The 19,247-nt window shown below is 38.2% G+C and overlaps 1 protein-coding gene across 1 annotated transcript in view; it reads right to left on the bottom strand.

The window, feature by feature from the left end:
• nrxn2a (neurexin 2a) overlaps positions 1 to 19,247 on the bottom strand; it is a 219,570-nt gene that overhangs the window by 159,683 nt on the left and 40,640 nt on the right. The window contains exon 6 of the mRNA XM_030781149.1: positions 1,000 to 1,008. Coding sequence (XP_030637009.1) covers positions 1,000 to 1,008 — 9 coding nt within the window. The remainder of the gene's footprint in view (positions 1 to 999; positions 1,009 to 19,247) is intronic.

Here is a 19,247-nt window from a genome sequence, read left to right on the forward strand (position 1 = left end):
ACATATATGACACTATGCTTCCATGGGGCCTCCTCCGAGTCATTTTAGACCCACATTAACCCTGTGAACTCTGGTACCAGGTATGGGCCACTGCACCACCACAGGGCTTTCTAGAGACCAATCCTTGGGTCCTTTAAGAGCTGCTTTGCAGTCCTGGCTACCATTGATTTTGATTTATTTTTATATTCATTGGGTATAGCAAGGCAGTACTGAGTGTACGAAAATAGCTTTATATCACTCCTTAAAGGCCAATACTAAAAGATGCGGTCTCATCCTGCCTCCTGTGCAAATGAATTAAGACAGAATTAGCATAATTATACAAATAAGTGACCTTTAAGTTCCCCATTTGATTGATGAAAATGTTTTATTTTTAAAATCCTTATTTGTTGGCCAAAAATGTTTTAATGGCACAATGAATCAGTGTGGTTCAGGAGGTGTTTTAGGTCATTATGAAAATGGATAAATACACAAAACTAAAAATCCAGGTGTTTGACCCTTTGACGGTAACAGCAAACATTGGAGTAATGTTATAAGGTGCCCATGTCAGTTGAGGTAAAGATTCATGTTGGAGATGTGCTCCAATGTGAACAGTTCCACACTCTCCAACACCCAAAATATGGAGAGCAATGTGTGGACCTTAAGAGCATAGGAACTATACATAATTGGATCTTTAGCAGTATTGTGCGCCTGAGAGGCACAATAAACGTAGGTGAATCATTTTGGTAATAGGACAATTCTACACAGCGCTGGGGTTACCATACGCCAGTTTACTTCACTTTTTCAGTTAATATGTCATTTGTGGTGATTTCTGCGGGTGGCAAATGGAATGTTTTTCTCTTAACAGTGCACTTAGAACAATTGTTCTAAGAATAGACAGAGGCGCTTGCAAAATCTATGATTTTTAAGACCTTTTTAAGTTAAGATACTCCAGGGAACACTTTGAAAACAAATGACGTTTTCTACTACTACCATCTTAGATTTAAAATACATCTGGGAAACCAGGCTCAGCTTTGTAAAAGAAGACAAAAAGTTATAATGCAATTTAGTTTAGAACAGGTGTTATCTTCATCTGCGTCTACTCAGACACAGAGCATTAGGAACAGAGCTCTCTGTACTCATATCCCATGGCAGTCTCTCCAAAACAGTTCTGCCCTAGTGCCATTTCCACTAAACCCTCACAGCACGAACATGATAGAGCAGAAGAATTTGACCTTGGCAATACTGTGCAGAGAGACAGTCATTCTTGCTTTTGTCAAGGTAAACCTTTTGTAAATGTCATCTGTCTAACATGAGGAAGAGGCATCAGTCAGCTGTAGTAGCATCTACATGCAAACAGAAGCACTGGAGAATATCACTGTTACAATGAGAACCAGACGAAAGAGAGATGAGACACAGAGATTCCACAAGCCACAGCCCTCTCATATTCTCTCTTTTTTCATTAAAGGCCAGCACAGCACAAAGTGTAGTCTTCTCAGCAATGTGCTTTTATGCTACTGAACAAGACATTGGATTGGACAGCCAAATCAGAGAGAGAGAGAGAGAAAGAGAGACAGAAAGGAAGGGAGAAAAGACAAAGAGAAATGGTTGATGCATGTTAGCTCTTTCCTAGAGAAGTCGAATAGAACAGAGAAGACAGGGCACCCACTGAGGGGAAATGATTTAATAATATGGTAACAGTTCTGCTAAGGTGTACTCATAAAGGAAGTATGAAACATGTCAGAAACTACAAAATACAATGTGACTTTTAATAAAATAATCACTAGATATGGGGGAAGCATAAATAAATACTTTAAAACAAATATCTAAAGAGCATCTGAGTGCATGGACTTCCTTAGTGCCTGTCCTGTGATTTCCTGTAGGACAGTATATCTAAGTTATGCATGAATTAAGTAAAAATCCATGAGTGCTGGATCAGTAGTGATATTCTGAGTAATTCTGTAGGCCCACAATTATGGTGCCAACCTTAACACAAACATGCTCAACTCCATGAACCTAAGATCACATTTTTAAGCAAATAGTGAAACGGCCACCAAAGAACTCTAATTTCAACCAAATCGAATAATAATAAATTGGAATGGAAAATTATGTCAAGGTAAAGATGACAGAACTGGAGTGTAACTGTGCTAATTCTAACCAAAGATAAAGAAAACAATAACGCCAACCCTCTCGTAGACATTAAAGGAGATACATGCCACTTTTCACATAGAGGCTAACTATAATCCTTACCTTGGCTTTACCTCAGAGGATATTTTGATCAAAAGCTGATTTTTTTTTATGTTTTTCACAAGAAAAAATTTTCACCAATTTCATAGACCTACAAAACACTTACAACTGCAATAGTTATTTTTTGTTTGGTTATTACAATAGTAGCTCTGGCTAAATGTCTCAAATAGAGTCAAACCAACAAATTGATCATTTCATAGCAAGGAGGCCACTGTCAATATGACCATATATGTGAGCAAGGCTGAAGTTCCCTTTTGATAAGTCCTTTAAGACAATGTCAAGCAGTAATTATGATCAAAGGCAATTCAACACAATACTGTTTTCTTTGAAAGAAAAATTTCATTCAAACGTGTTTTATTTCGTATTTTTAAATTCCTTGTCCACAAGTTTGGAATCATATGTTATCATCAAGACACAGACCCTGTGTCAATCCAGGGGGGTGAGGGCTAACACGCGTGTCCTCCAAAACATTCAAGGTCAGCCAAAGGCTTTTTTTCACCTGCACAGGGCTCTCCATGGGAACAGAGTACATGAGGAGGCCCATACAATTTCCCTTGTCCAAATAGTCCGGGACATGGGCAACGGTGCTCTTGCAATGCCCAACCCGTCTGACACTATCACTGAGATCAGAACTATAATTAGGAGCTTTTTTTCCCCCAAGATTACTGATGGCATGACACAGCATCAAAGAAAAGTCATTTGTAGACTTTGCACAGCTACTCTTCCATATACTAACACAACTTATAACATGATGGGACATGAGGGTGTAACGTGTCAAAACTTGCTGCTCAGCTCTGGCTGAGCTGGAGAGTTAATCTTCAGGCACGACACTGCTGAGATGTTTCACTGTTTAGATGAGTGATGCCACATCTGAAATTGAAACATGTTCTTGTAATACATTCTATTTTCGAAAGAGGAGCATGGGAACATATCAGTGACATCTTGCCGGTGATCAAACTACAGGCATGAGATGCAGGACCAATTATGTGGTGAAGGCAATGCCGTGGATGTTATGATGTAATGACGTTGGGACAGTTGACGTAGTCAAGACAGAATAACCGAAAGCCAGCGAAGGTCTCTGAAGAACATGCAAACTGGCATAGAGATGAAAGGAGGATTTAAACAGGTTTTAATCCCCGGGTCCCCATTAAAGTGGAAATACATGCTCAGCATTCATCCACCCATGCAGAAATCTTGTGTAATCACAAGAAACATCACACTGAACGCACAACACAACATGGTGCCATCAGGCAAGGGAAGGGATACGTCACAACTAACAGCTCTGGCTGGAGGTTCAACCTGCTCTGCTCATTTAAGTATCATGTAAACATCAGCCAGACAAGCAAAAATCTGCTGCAATTACAGAAAGTACAGCCTGTACTCTACATTACTGTAAGGCAGAGTCAAACAATGGGGAGAATCACAATGAAAAATGTATGAGTGAATATAAATTACTAGCATCTCTTTGAATGGTAATCCTCTTCACAAATTCAATTGTCATCAACCATGGAGACAATCTAAGACCTTTTGAGTGATTGGAGTTCTGGCCTCAACTCAGTTGATTAATAGGATTTTTACAAGATCCACTCGCAAGTGAGAACCTCAGGTTGCCTCCTTCACATGCTTCTGATGAATACGACATTAGCACCCTGAGTAAGACTACAGCCGCATATTAATTAACTCAAGTCTCGACCCGGACCTGTCCTTAACTGACTTTAGGCTCAACTCAGACTCTGAAATAGATGCTTGTGAAAACAGTATATGTGAAAGAAAACGGCATGGCTCGGGTAGATAAAGTGTGTTTCTAGAAAACCCTTTTCTGTTTCCTGTTGTGCGTTCTGTCACGCCAATCAGCATGGCCTGCTATGCCCAGTCACTTGCTTCAGTTTTTTACATAGTCGGATGGCGCTGTGGCACTCTGGCAGCATTGAGAATTTGCACAGCAAAACAACATCAGCTGCCCAGCCACTTATGACAACCTGTGTTTACGAGTATTTGCAGCCTTTTTGACCCAACATAGGAATTGAAATTTCCAATGTTAAACTTGTTTCCTACAAACAAAAGATTGTATTTCATCTATGTCAATTTCTTTCAGGCACATTAAAAAAACCCAGATGAGTATGTAGATAAGCAATCAGGTTAATTGGGCTTGATTGGTGGTTACTAAAAATGCTAATACCGAAGTTTAACAAATGTTACCCTGCTTGGCTCTCACTTTTTAGTACGAATGTATTATGTTAGTTTTATCACTGGGTTGATAATGGTTTGCTGGGTATCATGACTATAAAAAGGCCTGACTTACTACTATTTCTCTGTGTTTAGCCTGCATCAGGGCAGTTACCCTAGTCAGCCTAGCTCAGTTTATCATATTAGATTACATACTGATTCCAGAACAGAGAATCCACCACAGGTTATATGATGCCTTATAATCCGACTGTTATTTTTCTTTTATCTCATCTCAGAAAAAAAAAATGCAAGGTTCTAGGCTGCTTTAAAGTGAACATTTCAAAGTGGTTTTTCATATCTGCAGAGTAGTGAAATGATCACATATATTGCTCATCCATGTATATACGGTTATTTAAACATCCTTTATATTTAATGAATGTCATGCTATAATGTCTAATATGCCAAAGAGCTAAATAAAGAATAATCCCTATGATGAGCATTCCCTAGAAATGACCTAAATGACATTGTGATAATGCACAGCAGACAGAGTGCAAAGACCCAGAGACTCAAGACTTATCTTAGACTTGTGACCAAAAAAACTTGACATTTCACTTTTACTTTAACTCAGAGACTGGAGTCAGACTGGCATAAAAAGAATTGTGAACATCTCTGCCACCACTGTATGGTGGCGCTGCCGGTGGTAACTTAGAAGAGCCGTGTGGAAAAAGAAGTGAGACCCAACATTAAAGAGAGCCGGGAGATCCCCCTATTTCCTTGGATTGGAAAATGGTGTATCAGTTCAGTTCCCTTGAAATTGGTAGGCTTTAAAGACTGCGGGTTTTTGAGATGTTTTTGAGTTGTAACTTTGTGAATTTCTGCAGTTTTGCAGCATTCACTGCACAGTTGGAATGGATGGGAGGGGGTTATTTATCATGATGAATGATAAAAAGATGCAGAGAAGTATGAGCACTATAATTCTGCCTCCAGGTTTTGTCTCGTTGTATCCATCTAAGAACATATGTAGGAAGGAGACATCAGACCCCGCTGCGTACACTCCTTGTTTGTAACTATTATCATTCATATTACAGCCATGAATCAGCAGTGTTTTATAAGTCCAATCACTTTTGAGGGCAAGGTGGTAAATGTATTATGCCTTTGCAATTATCATCAAAGCATTAAAATTTCACCAACAGGAGGACTTGTGCACTTCAGTGTGAAGTTTAAAAATCAGATTAAGTTCAGTGCGCATATTTATGCTATTTAATGTTAATGTGCATGAGAAAGATGGAGTTGAGAGAGAGGGGGAGAGAGAGGGGGGAGAGAGAGAGAGAGAGAGAGAGGGAGAGAGAGATGCAGCATGCTAGAAAAAAACTGCCCGCAAAATAAGCACTTACGCAACTCATGATCTCTCTTTTTTTCTCTCGCCCCCTCCCATTTCTTCAGTCATTCCTACCAAGGCCATGTCAAGGACTTGATATGCGCCTTTAAGCTCTTCACAAAGCTATTACAAACTCAGGATTATGAATTAGCCTAGTTTGGTGTCTGGGTCATTAGCTTGATGGTGATACTTTCTTTCTTAGTGAGACTGTGTGTGTGTGTGTGTGTGTGTGTGTGTGTGTGTGTGTGTGTATGTGTGTGTGTGTGTGTGTGTGTGTGTGTGTGTGTGTGTGCGCGTGTGCACGTGTCTGTGTTTGTATTCATGTGTGAAAGCCACCTGTTTTCCATTTAATTTGTATTTAATTTCCCTCAGCAAAATCTCATGGGTTCTAAGCATACATATTGCACATACACTGCATTATAAATTAGATGACACAGATAAATGACAACTTGCTAGCATTTGATTTACTAATGTGCTGATTCTGAAAGTTTCAAGCAAAGATTAATGTCATGTTTCATTGCTGACCTTTTTACCTGATCAAACCTGCTAAAAAACAGTTTTAGAAATATCCATATTTATATTTAAAGAGCCAAAGAATAAGGACAACCATCCCATGATGCCTAAACTATGGACACTTCTTCTCCCTCCCTCTCTCTCTCCCTCTTTCACACACACACACACACACACACACACACACACACACAAACAGAGCAAGAGAGAGAGAGAGAGAGAGAGTGTGTGTGTGTGTGTGTGTCTTCTGTATGCTGCTTCTTGGGCTTCTCATCAGTGGACCAGCTGAGGTGATTAATCACCACAACCCTTAATCATGCCCAAAGGCCCACCTTCAATTAAATACAAAGTTCTCCTTTCATTATTCCATTCGAATTGAACTATGATAACACTCCCTACCCCCAACCTCATCTCTGTGCTTGCTTCTGACTCACATACAAAAGCGTTTGTAAAAAACATTCAGCCGCATGCAGTATACACGCATTTTTATTCAGAGAACCAGACAGTGGACAAAGCAGTATTGCAGCAAAGCTAATGAGACTGATAGGTGAGTTCAATGCAATGTAAGTGATCCAAAAGTGGAACTACACATAACTAAAGCTAGAGAAAATAAACATTTTCTCACTATAAAAACTGTAACTTATTACCTGAATAACAACAAGCCATCTCTCTCCAATTAAATTAAACAAGCATTTTACAATTGAAACACAGTTATTCAATATCTTTACCAAATTCCCAAAGAAACTGACTATACGAACCAGTCACATACACACTCACATAACTAGGTAGCATTCCAACAGGGTGGGCTTTGGGAATATGCACTCCAGCATGTTAACTGACATGACTAATGGGTATAACATGGCTCGAGGATCTTAACTAAATCCCTTAAAATGATAATTTGGAAAGAGGATTGACTTCAGGTTTTTTATATTTCCTGTCACCTGGCTGTAAGGATATATTCTCCTGTCACTGATAGCTCAGTTAACGGGGAGCTAGGCTCACCGTTAGTGTTAATCTCTGTAATTACTGCACTGAAGAAATACGGTTCAGTACCTGGGACAGATATAGGGGAACAGCTACAATCAAAGGTCATACAGTGTGTGAGCAATTACAGTATTCTGTCAGCTTTGAACGCTCTTGAGGGAAATAAAACAAGAGTATTCAAGGAAGATCTTTCAGTGTCAGTCAGTGTTCACCCTTCAAATCCCTAATCTCCATCATAAAGCTCCTATGATAGCATGACAAAACTGTCATAATGTACAATACGCAAACATAAATGTTCATGCATGTTTGATAACACATTCATAACATGACATTTACTTAATTTCTAATATTTGGCACTATCCTGAAATTGAATATGCTTATCATGTTAACTACATACAGTACAGTTATATTTGCTATATTGCAATGTTTGCACTATGTACACACTTTTAGCTATACTACACTCCTTTTTCAACATATTCATGTAAAGCCCCAAAACAGAATAAAGCTCAAAATGTTACAACTTAATATATTTTTGGCATGTAATTTAATTACTGGTTTGATCTAGAGGCTCAGATTGAAAGAATGTCCAATAATGTAATAATTACCAATAATGTATTAAATGATAACATAATAACGCCAGTGCTGTAATAATTGACCACTTACGTAATAATATCACAGACCATTAATGTAATAACTTATTACATTATTGGCAGGTTATTACGTATTTGGCTTGGCAACAAGTTTTTAATGAATAATGTAATGACATGAAGCCTAATAATACCGGTCAAGTAATACAGGTCAAATGCTTCAAACTTTTGATAAATTAAGAATGACACCAGGTGAAAAAATGTTTTGCAAAGTGTAAAAAGCTATTTACCTTCAGTTTCTCTAATTTCTCTTTCATTTCTAAAGTCACTACAGCTTTTGAATTTGCTTTCAACATGGAGATGTAAATAGAGACTCCTTCTTTCCCTTTCTTTTTGATTAACACATATATCTGTCCATCCTTCCATCCATCCACACTGTTACCTATTTGAACTGTTTCACACTGTCTGCTCAACATACTCCTCTTCCAAGTCAGCGTAGCGATACCTTACCTTCTTTACATCTCTATCATCTTTCCGCCACTCATCCCCCTGTCCATCCAAACATCTGCTCATGTAGTCCGCTGCATTTTCCAAACTGATCTACTCTGTCTTTGAAATACATGCTTACATTCTCACTTTCACTTACTCTCCAGTGTTCTCTTGACTACATTTCAACTCATTCTCCATTTATAAATAAAACGATAACTACGGTTCTTAGACTCAATAAGACCTGAAAACTGTTGCTTATTGAATATTAACAATTTGGTGTTTTCTTCAAATGCTGTACTTATATAAGGGCCATTTTGAGCATTATAAGCTTGGTATTTTCAAGCCTTCTCTAGTTTATTTTGAGTGTTTTTTTGGAGGCATATGCCTCTACCATCTGGTTTTTGGGTGAAAGATCATAGATATAAACTTCTACATCCCACTGAACATTTTATTTACAATACACACTTTGACATTTTTGCTGATAAAGATTTTGTTAAGATACTTTAGGCTGCAGTTGAGGACACAGAGTTTGGTTTAACATTTTTGCTTTTGGTAGCTTTATGCACCGTGCAGCTTTGAACCACTGTGTGAAAGTATTTGGTTGAGTTCGTAATGTGAATTTAAAATGACAGGAAAGACAAAAACAGTAGATCGTCAAGCAGTACTCTTTCAACACAATATCGTCTCTAATACAAACAGCCAACAGAAGGAGAAGAATTATTCGAAAGAAAGCAAGTCTTTTTCAAGTCAACTGAAGAACAAAAAGAAGAAATAATAGAGGGAACTGTAAGTTGGCTTGAAAAAGTTTGCCTGGGAGACTTAATGACCCTCCAGATTTTACTTTTTGTCTGAACCACAGTACAATCAAACTTCAACTTTAAGTCTGCCTTTAAATGAGCATGCACAGACAACGAACATTTAAAAAACATCCTTACCTGAGTCTTGATCACCTGTGAAGAAAGGAAAATGGATATGGTCAATACATATTTCAAGACAAAATATCAGTGATACGTGGTGGACTATAGGGGCACATGTACCATTAAGATGTGGTGAAGCTAAGGAATTTTTTAAAGAGGAGATAGTGGTATTGAGACTGGTAGTCAATTTATCCAAAATCTGATTGTGTAACCCTGTTTAAAAATGCCAGTTCCTGTGGTTTTCATTAGAATTGGAAACACAAGTAATGGGGTTAACATTCAACACAAAGGAATTAAATTAATATGGAGTAAGAACTTCATTCAGCAGTCAACGAAAATTAAAAGTACTATAGTGCATTTTCAATACATCTTTTGGGGAAAAGAAAAACGCATACAGGAGACACAGAATAGCTCTATTACTAAAACTGATATACGACCAATTTGCATACTATTCTCAGACTGAGAGAGAATTAATTTTACCCTGTTTGAAAACAATGAATATAAAGGATTAATATTTCCATTGGCTGTGGAACATTAATAATGCCAGAGAAATATAACTCGTCTAACATGCCCACTGAGGAACAACCACAAATAGTGTCAGATGGGGAAGAATTCTGTCTGCATTTTTTTGTGGTTCAAGTCATAATCAGATATCTGGACAGTCTCTCATTGACATTAACAAAATAAAACCACTAATGTCCAAAACATGTGAATTATGTCTTCACCGACCCTCAATATCAACTTTAAGTGCATGGGCAGAGTTCAGTTGTTCTGATGAATGATCAGGCTCAGATGTGAAGAGCGACAAACTTGTTTATTAATAAAAGTTCTGCGCACAGACTCAAGGTGTTATGACCTTACAGTCTCAGTATTTCCCTTCTCATTCTCTCTCATTCTCTCTCCGTCTTGCATATTTTATACCTTGACTTTCACCCAAGCTGGAGCCAGCTCGCAAAGTTTACCTTGAATCATTCTGACAGAGAGAACTGTTATCACCTTAACCCTGAGCAGAAGAATACAAAGACCGGAATGCAGCCAAAAGAACGGACACAGCAGATGAATGATGAAGCTGAAGTCAAAAGAATGCACGTAGCAGAAAGATGATGGAAAATGTAGAGATAGACATTCCTTTAAAAATACATAACTTATATTTGAGAATGAATAGGCGAGAGCAACGTATAGGGAGGCATAACTAGGGAGCTCCATGAACTCTCCTACTGCTATTTTCAAAAGGAAATGGAAGATCAGGCTGTCACCGAAGTCACAGTTTGGGGCTGATGAACAGAAGCATTTAATTTAATATTATAAATGTAACCCTCTGCATGACATCTACCTCTGCAATACTCCTCTTTCAACATCACTCAAACAGCTGGGGAGCAGAGAAGCACTTTTATTTTTGCTTCATGTTGTTTGACAAGGTTGACGTACAAGAGTTATGACTAATTGTGTGAAAAATAACCGTGGTGGAGGAGAGAAGAAAAAGAAAAACTAAACAAGCTGGCCTAAATAAAACTGTGAATGGTTAGGTTATGGATTTTAATTCATTTTCATTGACTACTTCTGAAAAAAAAAGTGTAATTGTGCAATGTTTCAACCTATTTAGGCAGTTCTCAAAATTACGTTCATAATCTTTATGAAAAAAGGTCAAAGGGATTTGGCCATGAGGCTAATGGGAGCAGCCAGTTAGGAGGATGTTCCATTTCATAACTAACATATCACAGAATGTGAGCGTAAAGGATCCATTTACAGTCTACCCAGCAGCCTATTAAACATGTATGGTAAGGAATTTGAGATTTTAGAATTGCAGAAAGTCTGCCAACCTGCCACTTTCAATAAACTAACATATGCTGACTGAGTAGAGAGCAAATAGAAGACCTCAGGACCCAAAACATTCACAAAAGCTTATGTTGCCTTATTACTTTGACAGTTACAACGATGTACAGCATACTCTCACTGAATAAACATATGCATGTATTGATATTATGACTTAGAACAGCCACCTAACCTAGACGTATGTTTGTGGGAAGAAAAAATTCTTTGTATCAAGTGTTCTCACGACACTAAACAATGGTCTCCATGGAGGCTCTAATTCTCTTTCCCAACACCTTAAGTGTAAAACTACGGACATTGTTAATGTGTGCCTCACTCACTGCTGGGCATTGAAGCAAGGGCTTCAGGCAGCAGATGGATGTGTCTGAATAAAGACCCAGTTCCTATAACGGCTCTCCCTGTAAGACCTCTCTATCGGTTAAACCAGCTGTTCATTCAGCAATGTTCTTGGCCCCCAGGTCAGTCTAACACGGAGACTCGAGGGAGTTTGCTATGCACTTCTGCAACTTTGCTCTAAACAAGAAGAGTTTAAAACTGTGAGATCTTTCTTCAGAGAACAAAGGACCCTGCACATATGGTATATCTGTATTTCTCTTCTGTTACGTTTATAAGATTCAAAAAGTTTTGAGTTTTGGGATGTGTTACACTGTTTACGCAAAGAGAGTCACACAAACAAACACAGAGATCCAAACAAAGGTAAAGAAACAGACTTTTAAAACGGATTGCACATTAGATGCATTATGTTCTCTACTGGTTTGTATAGGTAAACATGACAAGAATATTTTACAAAGATCTACTTATGTTTGCCATTTAACTGCATCAGTAGTTTCACAATTAATTTGTTTTTCTTTGTTCTACAAATTAGAGTTATTGAATGCGTACTTTTGATGTTATCTCTTTAATAGAATTACTTTATCCAGAGCCATGAAAGCACACAAGGAATGAGTTATGTTCAACAAGTGATGGGGACATTACATTTAATGTACTATCATTTTTCTTCTCTGCTGTCCAATCGTATGTAGTATCTGTGGCCTGTTTATTACATACAGCATGTCATTCATAATAATGGCTCCTGCTTTAGACAGTAACTCACATGTTCATGGGTCAATTTATAAAGCAGGCAGACTGGCCTCGAAGAATGTTATGGGTGAAATGAGAAATTAAACAGCACATTAATAAGAGGTCAAAGGCAAATCACAGTTGTCAGGGTTCCTGCATGAACTGTTTTCTCTGTTGTGCCCCTGCTGGTCATTTCTGGTGTTAACTGTCATTTGTTTTTGGTTTTGTCATGTGCTTTTGTTTATTTTGGTTTTCCATGTGCTCTGGCCCCGCCCCTCACTTATTGTGTCATTGTGTTCACCTGTCTCTCGTTGGAGTTGTTTTAGTCTGTCTATTTAAACCCTGCCTGTTCTACCCTTTGTTTGTCAGTTCATACCGCTTTCCCCAGTGTGTCGTACTAGCCTTCTGTTATCTGATTGCTTTCTGTGTTTGACCTCTGCCTGTTTTTTTTTTTTTGACTATTTTTGCCAGTTGGATTTTGCCTCCTCTGCCTGCCTGCCTTGTCCTGCACCTGTTTTTGTACCTTTTGCCTGTCCCTGGAATTTGCCTTTGTCTTCTGTTTTGGATTGTTGGCCTGCCTCTGACTGCTCTGTGGTACGACCTCTGCTTGTTTTTTGGATTCCGCTTTCTGTCAAGTGTATTGAAAGACTGTTGCCTGGCACAATAAACATCTCTTATTCGTTCATTGGCGAGTCTGCAATTGAGTCCCAAGTTTTCCCTGACAACAGTATTTCTACAGGATAACAGATGGGCCACAAATAAATATCTCAAAACTCGTAAACCATTGGCATGTGTCACAGTTGAGCTCTAGCAGCAGATTTGGTGCTGAAGCCCACATTGCGTTCCACTCTGGTCAGCTAAACATGAGACAAGGTTGTTCCAATGGACACACAATCAGTGACACCGGTCAAATGAGGAACGGAAAAAACATCCCCTGGTCTGCCTCCCTGGTTTGCTGTTGGCAGACACAGGATTTGGCAGAGGCAGCGTGCATCCACACTCGTGTCAATGGTACACACTGGTGGCAGTGGTATAATGGTGTGGATAATGTTTTCTTGGCACATGTTATGTCCCTGGATGCTAACTGAGCAACATTTGAAGGTGAACATATCTGCCTTTGTTGACTGAATGCATCCATTTGTGGCTACAGCTCTCCCCTTTAACACATGGATACTACCAGCAGGATAATATGCCATGCAAAGCCTCACTTGTCTCGGGACATGACAGTGAGCTTATTTCACTCAAGTGGCATGTGAAGGCCTTGGATCTCCACCAAACAGTGGCTGTTTGGGACGAGATGGAATAGCATGTGTGACCGTCTAATCTGCAGCAAATGTGTGATGTCACTGTGTCAGCATGGAACAACATACCTCTGGAACGTTTCCAACACTTCACAGAATCCAAGCAATTCAAATCCAAAACAATTCAGTCTGTTTTTGAAGCAAAGGGCAGTTCCACCCAGTGGATTTGGTGGGGTATCAAACATTAGGAAACAAACTGCTCACTGAGTATAAATTACTCTATTAACAATCATTCTTTTAATTGTGACCTATCTCAGTATTTTGTATCTCACCTCCTTTCATAAACATCATTGTATGGGATTAGGACACTGTGCAGTATACACTCCTTTGAAAGAATGGTGATAATCTGAGTTTGGCACTAGACTGTATAAGCTACAACCGCAATCCCTTTTTTGCATTGTACAAAGCAAAACATCACAACTGAAATACACGTTGATGGTTTTGATGAGTTGGTGGATAAATTCATGCCATGGCTGACTGAGACAGAATAAAAAAATAAATGAATGAAAAAAAGACAAGAGGAGAAACTATGATACACAATCTATATTCAGTTTTTACTATTCACAAGAGAGTAGTTTTTGAAAATGAAACCATAATGTGCTTGGAATTGTAAACATTTGTTTTGGTAAGTAAATGTATTTAGTGACAAATGTCTGAATCCAACAAACTTGGACTGGCACCAGAAAACCAAAAATCCAATGAATATTTCAGAAAAGGAAATAACTGACTTCATGAAATTACTAAGCAACATGGTAGCAATTACTTTAGGCATGGGAGTAATTTAAAAATTTATGAAAAATGTCATTAATCATAAAACATGCTTTGTGAAAGTTTAATAGATTTCTTTTGGCAATTTAGACTAGAAAACCCTAACCACAACACCCTCAAAATACATATAAATTTTTACCAAAAGGAAGAGTTAAACTTGGAACTGTGCTTTTGTTACATATATTTTGTTTTTGCTTAAATGATACATGGAGTCTGAAGTCATGTATCTTCTTGAGGAAGACAGCAAAGGATCTCAGAAAGTCAGAAGATATTTTAGTTGAGTTTTCAAAAACACTTATAGCTGATTTGATTTCTTTTAAACTAAATTGATCGATGACAAGAACATTCAGCCGTCATAAAACAAATTCAGCTTGTCTGAGGCACTGATAGCGCCTAAATAAAATTTCAAAAAAGTTCAATAAAATTTGAGAGAACTATCTGGATAATGCTGACACGACAAAGGTATCTTTGGATTCAAGAACGTGATGGTAAGCTGTTTTCTCATGGAAACCATTTTGTAGCTAGTGGAAAACATTTAGGAGAGTTGGTGGTGCATGTGACTTCTGTGTTTCTCTACTGAAGATAGTGCTACTAAATGCAAAAGATGTCTTGTTCCAAAAGACAACACTTGTAAATGAAGGTATAACTGAGTCTTATGTCTCACAGAGAAAGTGACTTACTGAGGACAGCCTCTGTATCAGTTCTAGATGTTTTTTTTTTTTCTAGGTTTTTCTTTCCCTTTCTTGTTTGCATCATGGTGGAAAGAGGTGGAGAACATTTCTGGAACAGCTGAAGAGGCAACATTCTAAGCACCTACTCTGCATTTTTCTTTTTAAATTGGTTAAATTTGTATAAAAATAAAGTTGTTTTCTGAAGAAGGAGTCATGGAGGGGGAATGTGCTGGATTTATAGAGAATAGAAAATAAAAAATAAATAAAATCTGGACTTGAGATGAACTCTAAAGGTAGCTGTTACTAAACCTCTCATTTAGAAGCCAAATCTTGACCTCAGTGATTACTGCAGACCTATCAAATCTTCCTAGACTCCTGGAGAAAACTACTGTTAAAGAGTTATATCCATTTTAGCACAGAAATTATATTTATGAAGTATGTAAGACTTCAGAATACACTACTCTTATGTATTAAATATTACAATGCACAGCTTGTCTGAAAAACAGTTCATTTTGTTCTATCACTCTCTTCTGTTTTGCTTCAGCTCAAGCAAAGAGATTGATTGAAAAGAACACATTGACTTCCTGCATCCAACCAGGATGCTGTGGTCTTTGTTATTGTTCCCTGAGTAAAAGAACACATAACAACCATAGCACAGATACTGCTCTATTGAAAGTGTTGAAAGACTTGCCTCTCTCCTCTATTTGTAGTTACATACCTGTTCTTGTGACGTTGGATATCGGTACAACATCTGAAACATGTTTTTCTTATATATGTTAGAAAACCTTGTGGGCATATTTGGGCAGACACTCTCCTGGTTTATAGTGTAACTGACTGCTTGTGCCTGTAAAATGGTGAATCCTCTGTACGCTCTCAGGTAAAGTGTGATGTTGCCCAAGGCTCTGTGATATTGCTGCTGTTCTTGCTCCATATGTGACTACTGGTTGGTATTTTTCAATTATATTGAGCTTTAGCTCATTCAGAATGCAGCTGCCGAGTTCTCACAGGACTAAAAAATATGAACAAATTAGCCCAGTCTTTTTCACAGTGGATTCCTGTTCGTTTCCACATTGATTATAAATTTCTGCTGTTCACTGACAAAGCTCGGAATGGTCTTCCACATGAATATTTTAAGTCTTTTAAGTGCCTCAATTTATAATGGTATGGAAAGGCAAGACTTCTTAAATACTCCATAACACAATAATTAATGATGAAACATGTAACGTTTCATGATGTCCAACACAAATTCAGCTTTCTACCAAACATAGTGTTCTGTGGTCTGCTTGTGAACAAGTGAATGATTTAGTAAGAGAACATAACATGTACCAGTTACACAGTTAATTTCAGCGTTACATATCCAGTGTGGAATGTAGTCTTGCGGAAACTCTTCCTAATGGATTAGGAATATCTGAATGAGACAGAAGGAGAAACTTTTTGATTCTGTGACACAGCACAATCCTTTGATGTGACTGATCCTGTTTTGGCATCCTCTAGGTGCAAGTTCCTTTGTTAAGACAAATATGAAACTTGTCCAAATAGTATTGAGTTTGAACAGTGCAAGGGTTTACTGTAAGAGTTGCCAGTCCTCTCATGGTAACTGGCATTCAAGACACTACCAGGTGCGAGTTTCCTTCTCTTCCTGTGGTGAGGGTCATGTAGGTGTAAGTTTGGATAGGTCTGTGCCCTGCAGGGTGCACATGTCCAAGGGAGCCATTGTGTCTATCTTGCCCTCCAACTCTCCTTTTTAGTTATGTTGCCATGGTCAGACCAGCCAAAGTTTTCTTACTTCACTCATCTGACGATGTGGCTCACAAATTACCCTTCCTCACACCACTGTTTTTGTCTTTTCCTGTCTCAGCTGCATGGAAGCTCAGGTACTGATCTGATTTAGCCATTTTCTCATCACTCTTCTAACTGATGACCCCTACCAGCACTGTCAGCCCTGACATCTGTACCTGATTTTACCTGAGTTCCTGAGGCCTACTGCCCTGCACGTCTACCTGCCAGCCTGACCAAAAACCCGCCTTGCACACACGCGCATACATATGCCTCTCTTACAACCTGCCCCCCTAAAGCTGGCATAGCCAGCTTGTGAGAAAGGAGACGAGGATAGCAAGATCATTCGATTCCCCATATAAATGAACACTGATCCTTTATTAGTTTTATGCATGTGTGCTTAATAAGTGAAATCTGACTGCTGAATTCAGTGTTCAGTGCTGGCTCCCTTCATTGAAGATGCCTGTGAGAACAGGCATGTGAAGTAAATGACTTCATCACAGTGGATAGGTTGCTTTTAATCTTGGACCAGAGAGAGTCAGCTAAGTAGCAATTTCTCTTCGAGATTCTTTAACCAGGAGCAGTGACAATATGTTACACTAACATCTTGAGAGTTCTACCATTCAGACTACATTGCGGTTCTACACTATCATCTATTCCACGACTTTTCTGCTTTTAAAAAGCATTTGTATGAGTTTTTTGGATTGGTTTGTTTGTTTGTTTGTTTGTTTTTGTTTGTTTGTTTTGCTGGATGAACTGTTTAACTTAGCTTAGTTTGTGAAACATGAATCATGAATTGTTAATAGCTTGCTTTGATTTTTGGTCTCCTTGGCTCACACTTAATGCTTCCTAATTAGGGTTAGTATTAAAAATATTCACGCTTTTTTTTTACAGTCTGAGTTAATGATCCCATGCTCTGATTTTACACTTAACCATCTTCTTTCTTTCAGTATGACTTGTCGCTATAAATTCTGCATACAACAACATTATCTACAGACCACTGTTAGAGTTCTGCGCACTTAAGGGCTTACTGGGAATACCGGGCATACTGTTTTCTTGTTTCAATTTATCCAATAAATGTCATACTTGTTTCTTCCCCTTACATCCCCTGTTTAGGTCTGTTTGTAGAAATAGGGCCCTGTAAACTTCGTAGGGGCTACTTATGAAGTTTTCTGTGAAAGCACTACTTCATACCACTTGAAATAGTCTTATGTCCTTCCTAAGTGGAGGCTCCATGCTCAACAACCACCTGAGAGTAACTCCGTTTTGTAAATGATACCAAAAAGCCTTGTAAAGCACTCATGGCTCCTCTCAAGATTTTTTCTTAATACAGCCATAGCATATTTTTCTTGTCACTGTTGCATTAGCCTCACTCAGTAGAAGTCTCACGCCTGATATTCTCTAGAGCTAATTTATGACCATACTTATGGTAAAAAGCACTGTATAACTGAATTGAAAGGAAAGGTAAATGATTGCCATTCATAGCCATGAAATGCATTTATATCCAATGTAAACTGTGATCTTTTGTTCCAAATCCTGACATTATTTGTACGGAAACTAATCTCAAATTATTTGGTTCTCTCACTGTTCTTCTAGTAATCTGTGTGTCTTGTTATTAGCAGCAAAGCTTAAAAAAAGAAAGCAAAACAAAACAAATAAACAAACAAACAAAACGCTTGCCCAGTAAGAGTTGTTTAAAGTGGCTACAGCATCATTTTTCTTTGTATTCAGTTCCACTATAAAAGACAGATGTTCTTTACCAAAGAGCCTTCAGCAACAGGGAAAACTAAGAGTGATGTATGGTGCTTTCACTGATATTTTTGTTTTTTGATTTTGAAGGCAAAGTCTAAGACTTGTTGGTTTTAAGTTACTTTTTACCCATTAACTTGTTAATGGATAAAAAGTATATATGTCCTGCTATTTGTCATCAGCTATTGCCTGGGAAAGAATCTGTTATACTCATTTGGTCAAAACCTGGTTTTGTCAAGCCCCACCTCTAATAAACACCTAGTTTATCCTTCCAGGATATTGTGGACAAATTCTTTTGTCTTAGGGCTCTTAGCCTTGCGAGTCACAGACAGAGTTGACGATCAGACCTAGAGGCCCTTTCAAAACCCTTGTGATAATTAAAATGATTTGATGAATCTGTAATGTGATGAGTAAAAAAGAGGAGATGAAAACAGATCAATACAGTATAACTACCAAAGCAATGCCAGCACCAGAACCCAAAGTCAGACTGCAACTGTATAAAGTGTGCACAACCGCATTACTATCCTCTCTTTTTCATTTGAAATTTACTCACTCAATCATAGGCTTTTCTCATACCCTTGACCTCCAAGTGGTTCCTCCATGCTTTGAATGCACCTTTTTGTTGTGCACTTGTGCATCTGACCTTGGATTAAGCAAATATTAATGCTTAAGTTGCTACTGTGAACAAATCAAATTAAGAAAATGTTCCTTTCGCACTTTCTAAAAGACCATTCCTCTTCCTCCCTCAACATCTGTTGATGTGTGCTCTCTTCCACTGACCTCTAATATTAATCATTGTTGAAATTGAATACTTTAAAGTACATTGTCCTCTTATCAGT

Source organism: Chanos chanos, chromosome 8, assembly GCF_902362185.1.
Source record: "Chanos chanos chromosome 8, fChaCha1.1, whole genome shotgun sequence".
Taxonomy (NCBI): Eukaryota; Metazoa; Chordata; class Actinopteri; order Gonorynchiformes; family Chanidae; genus Chanos; species Chanos chanos.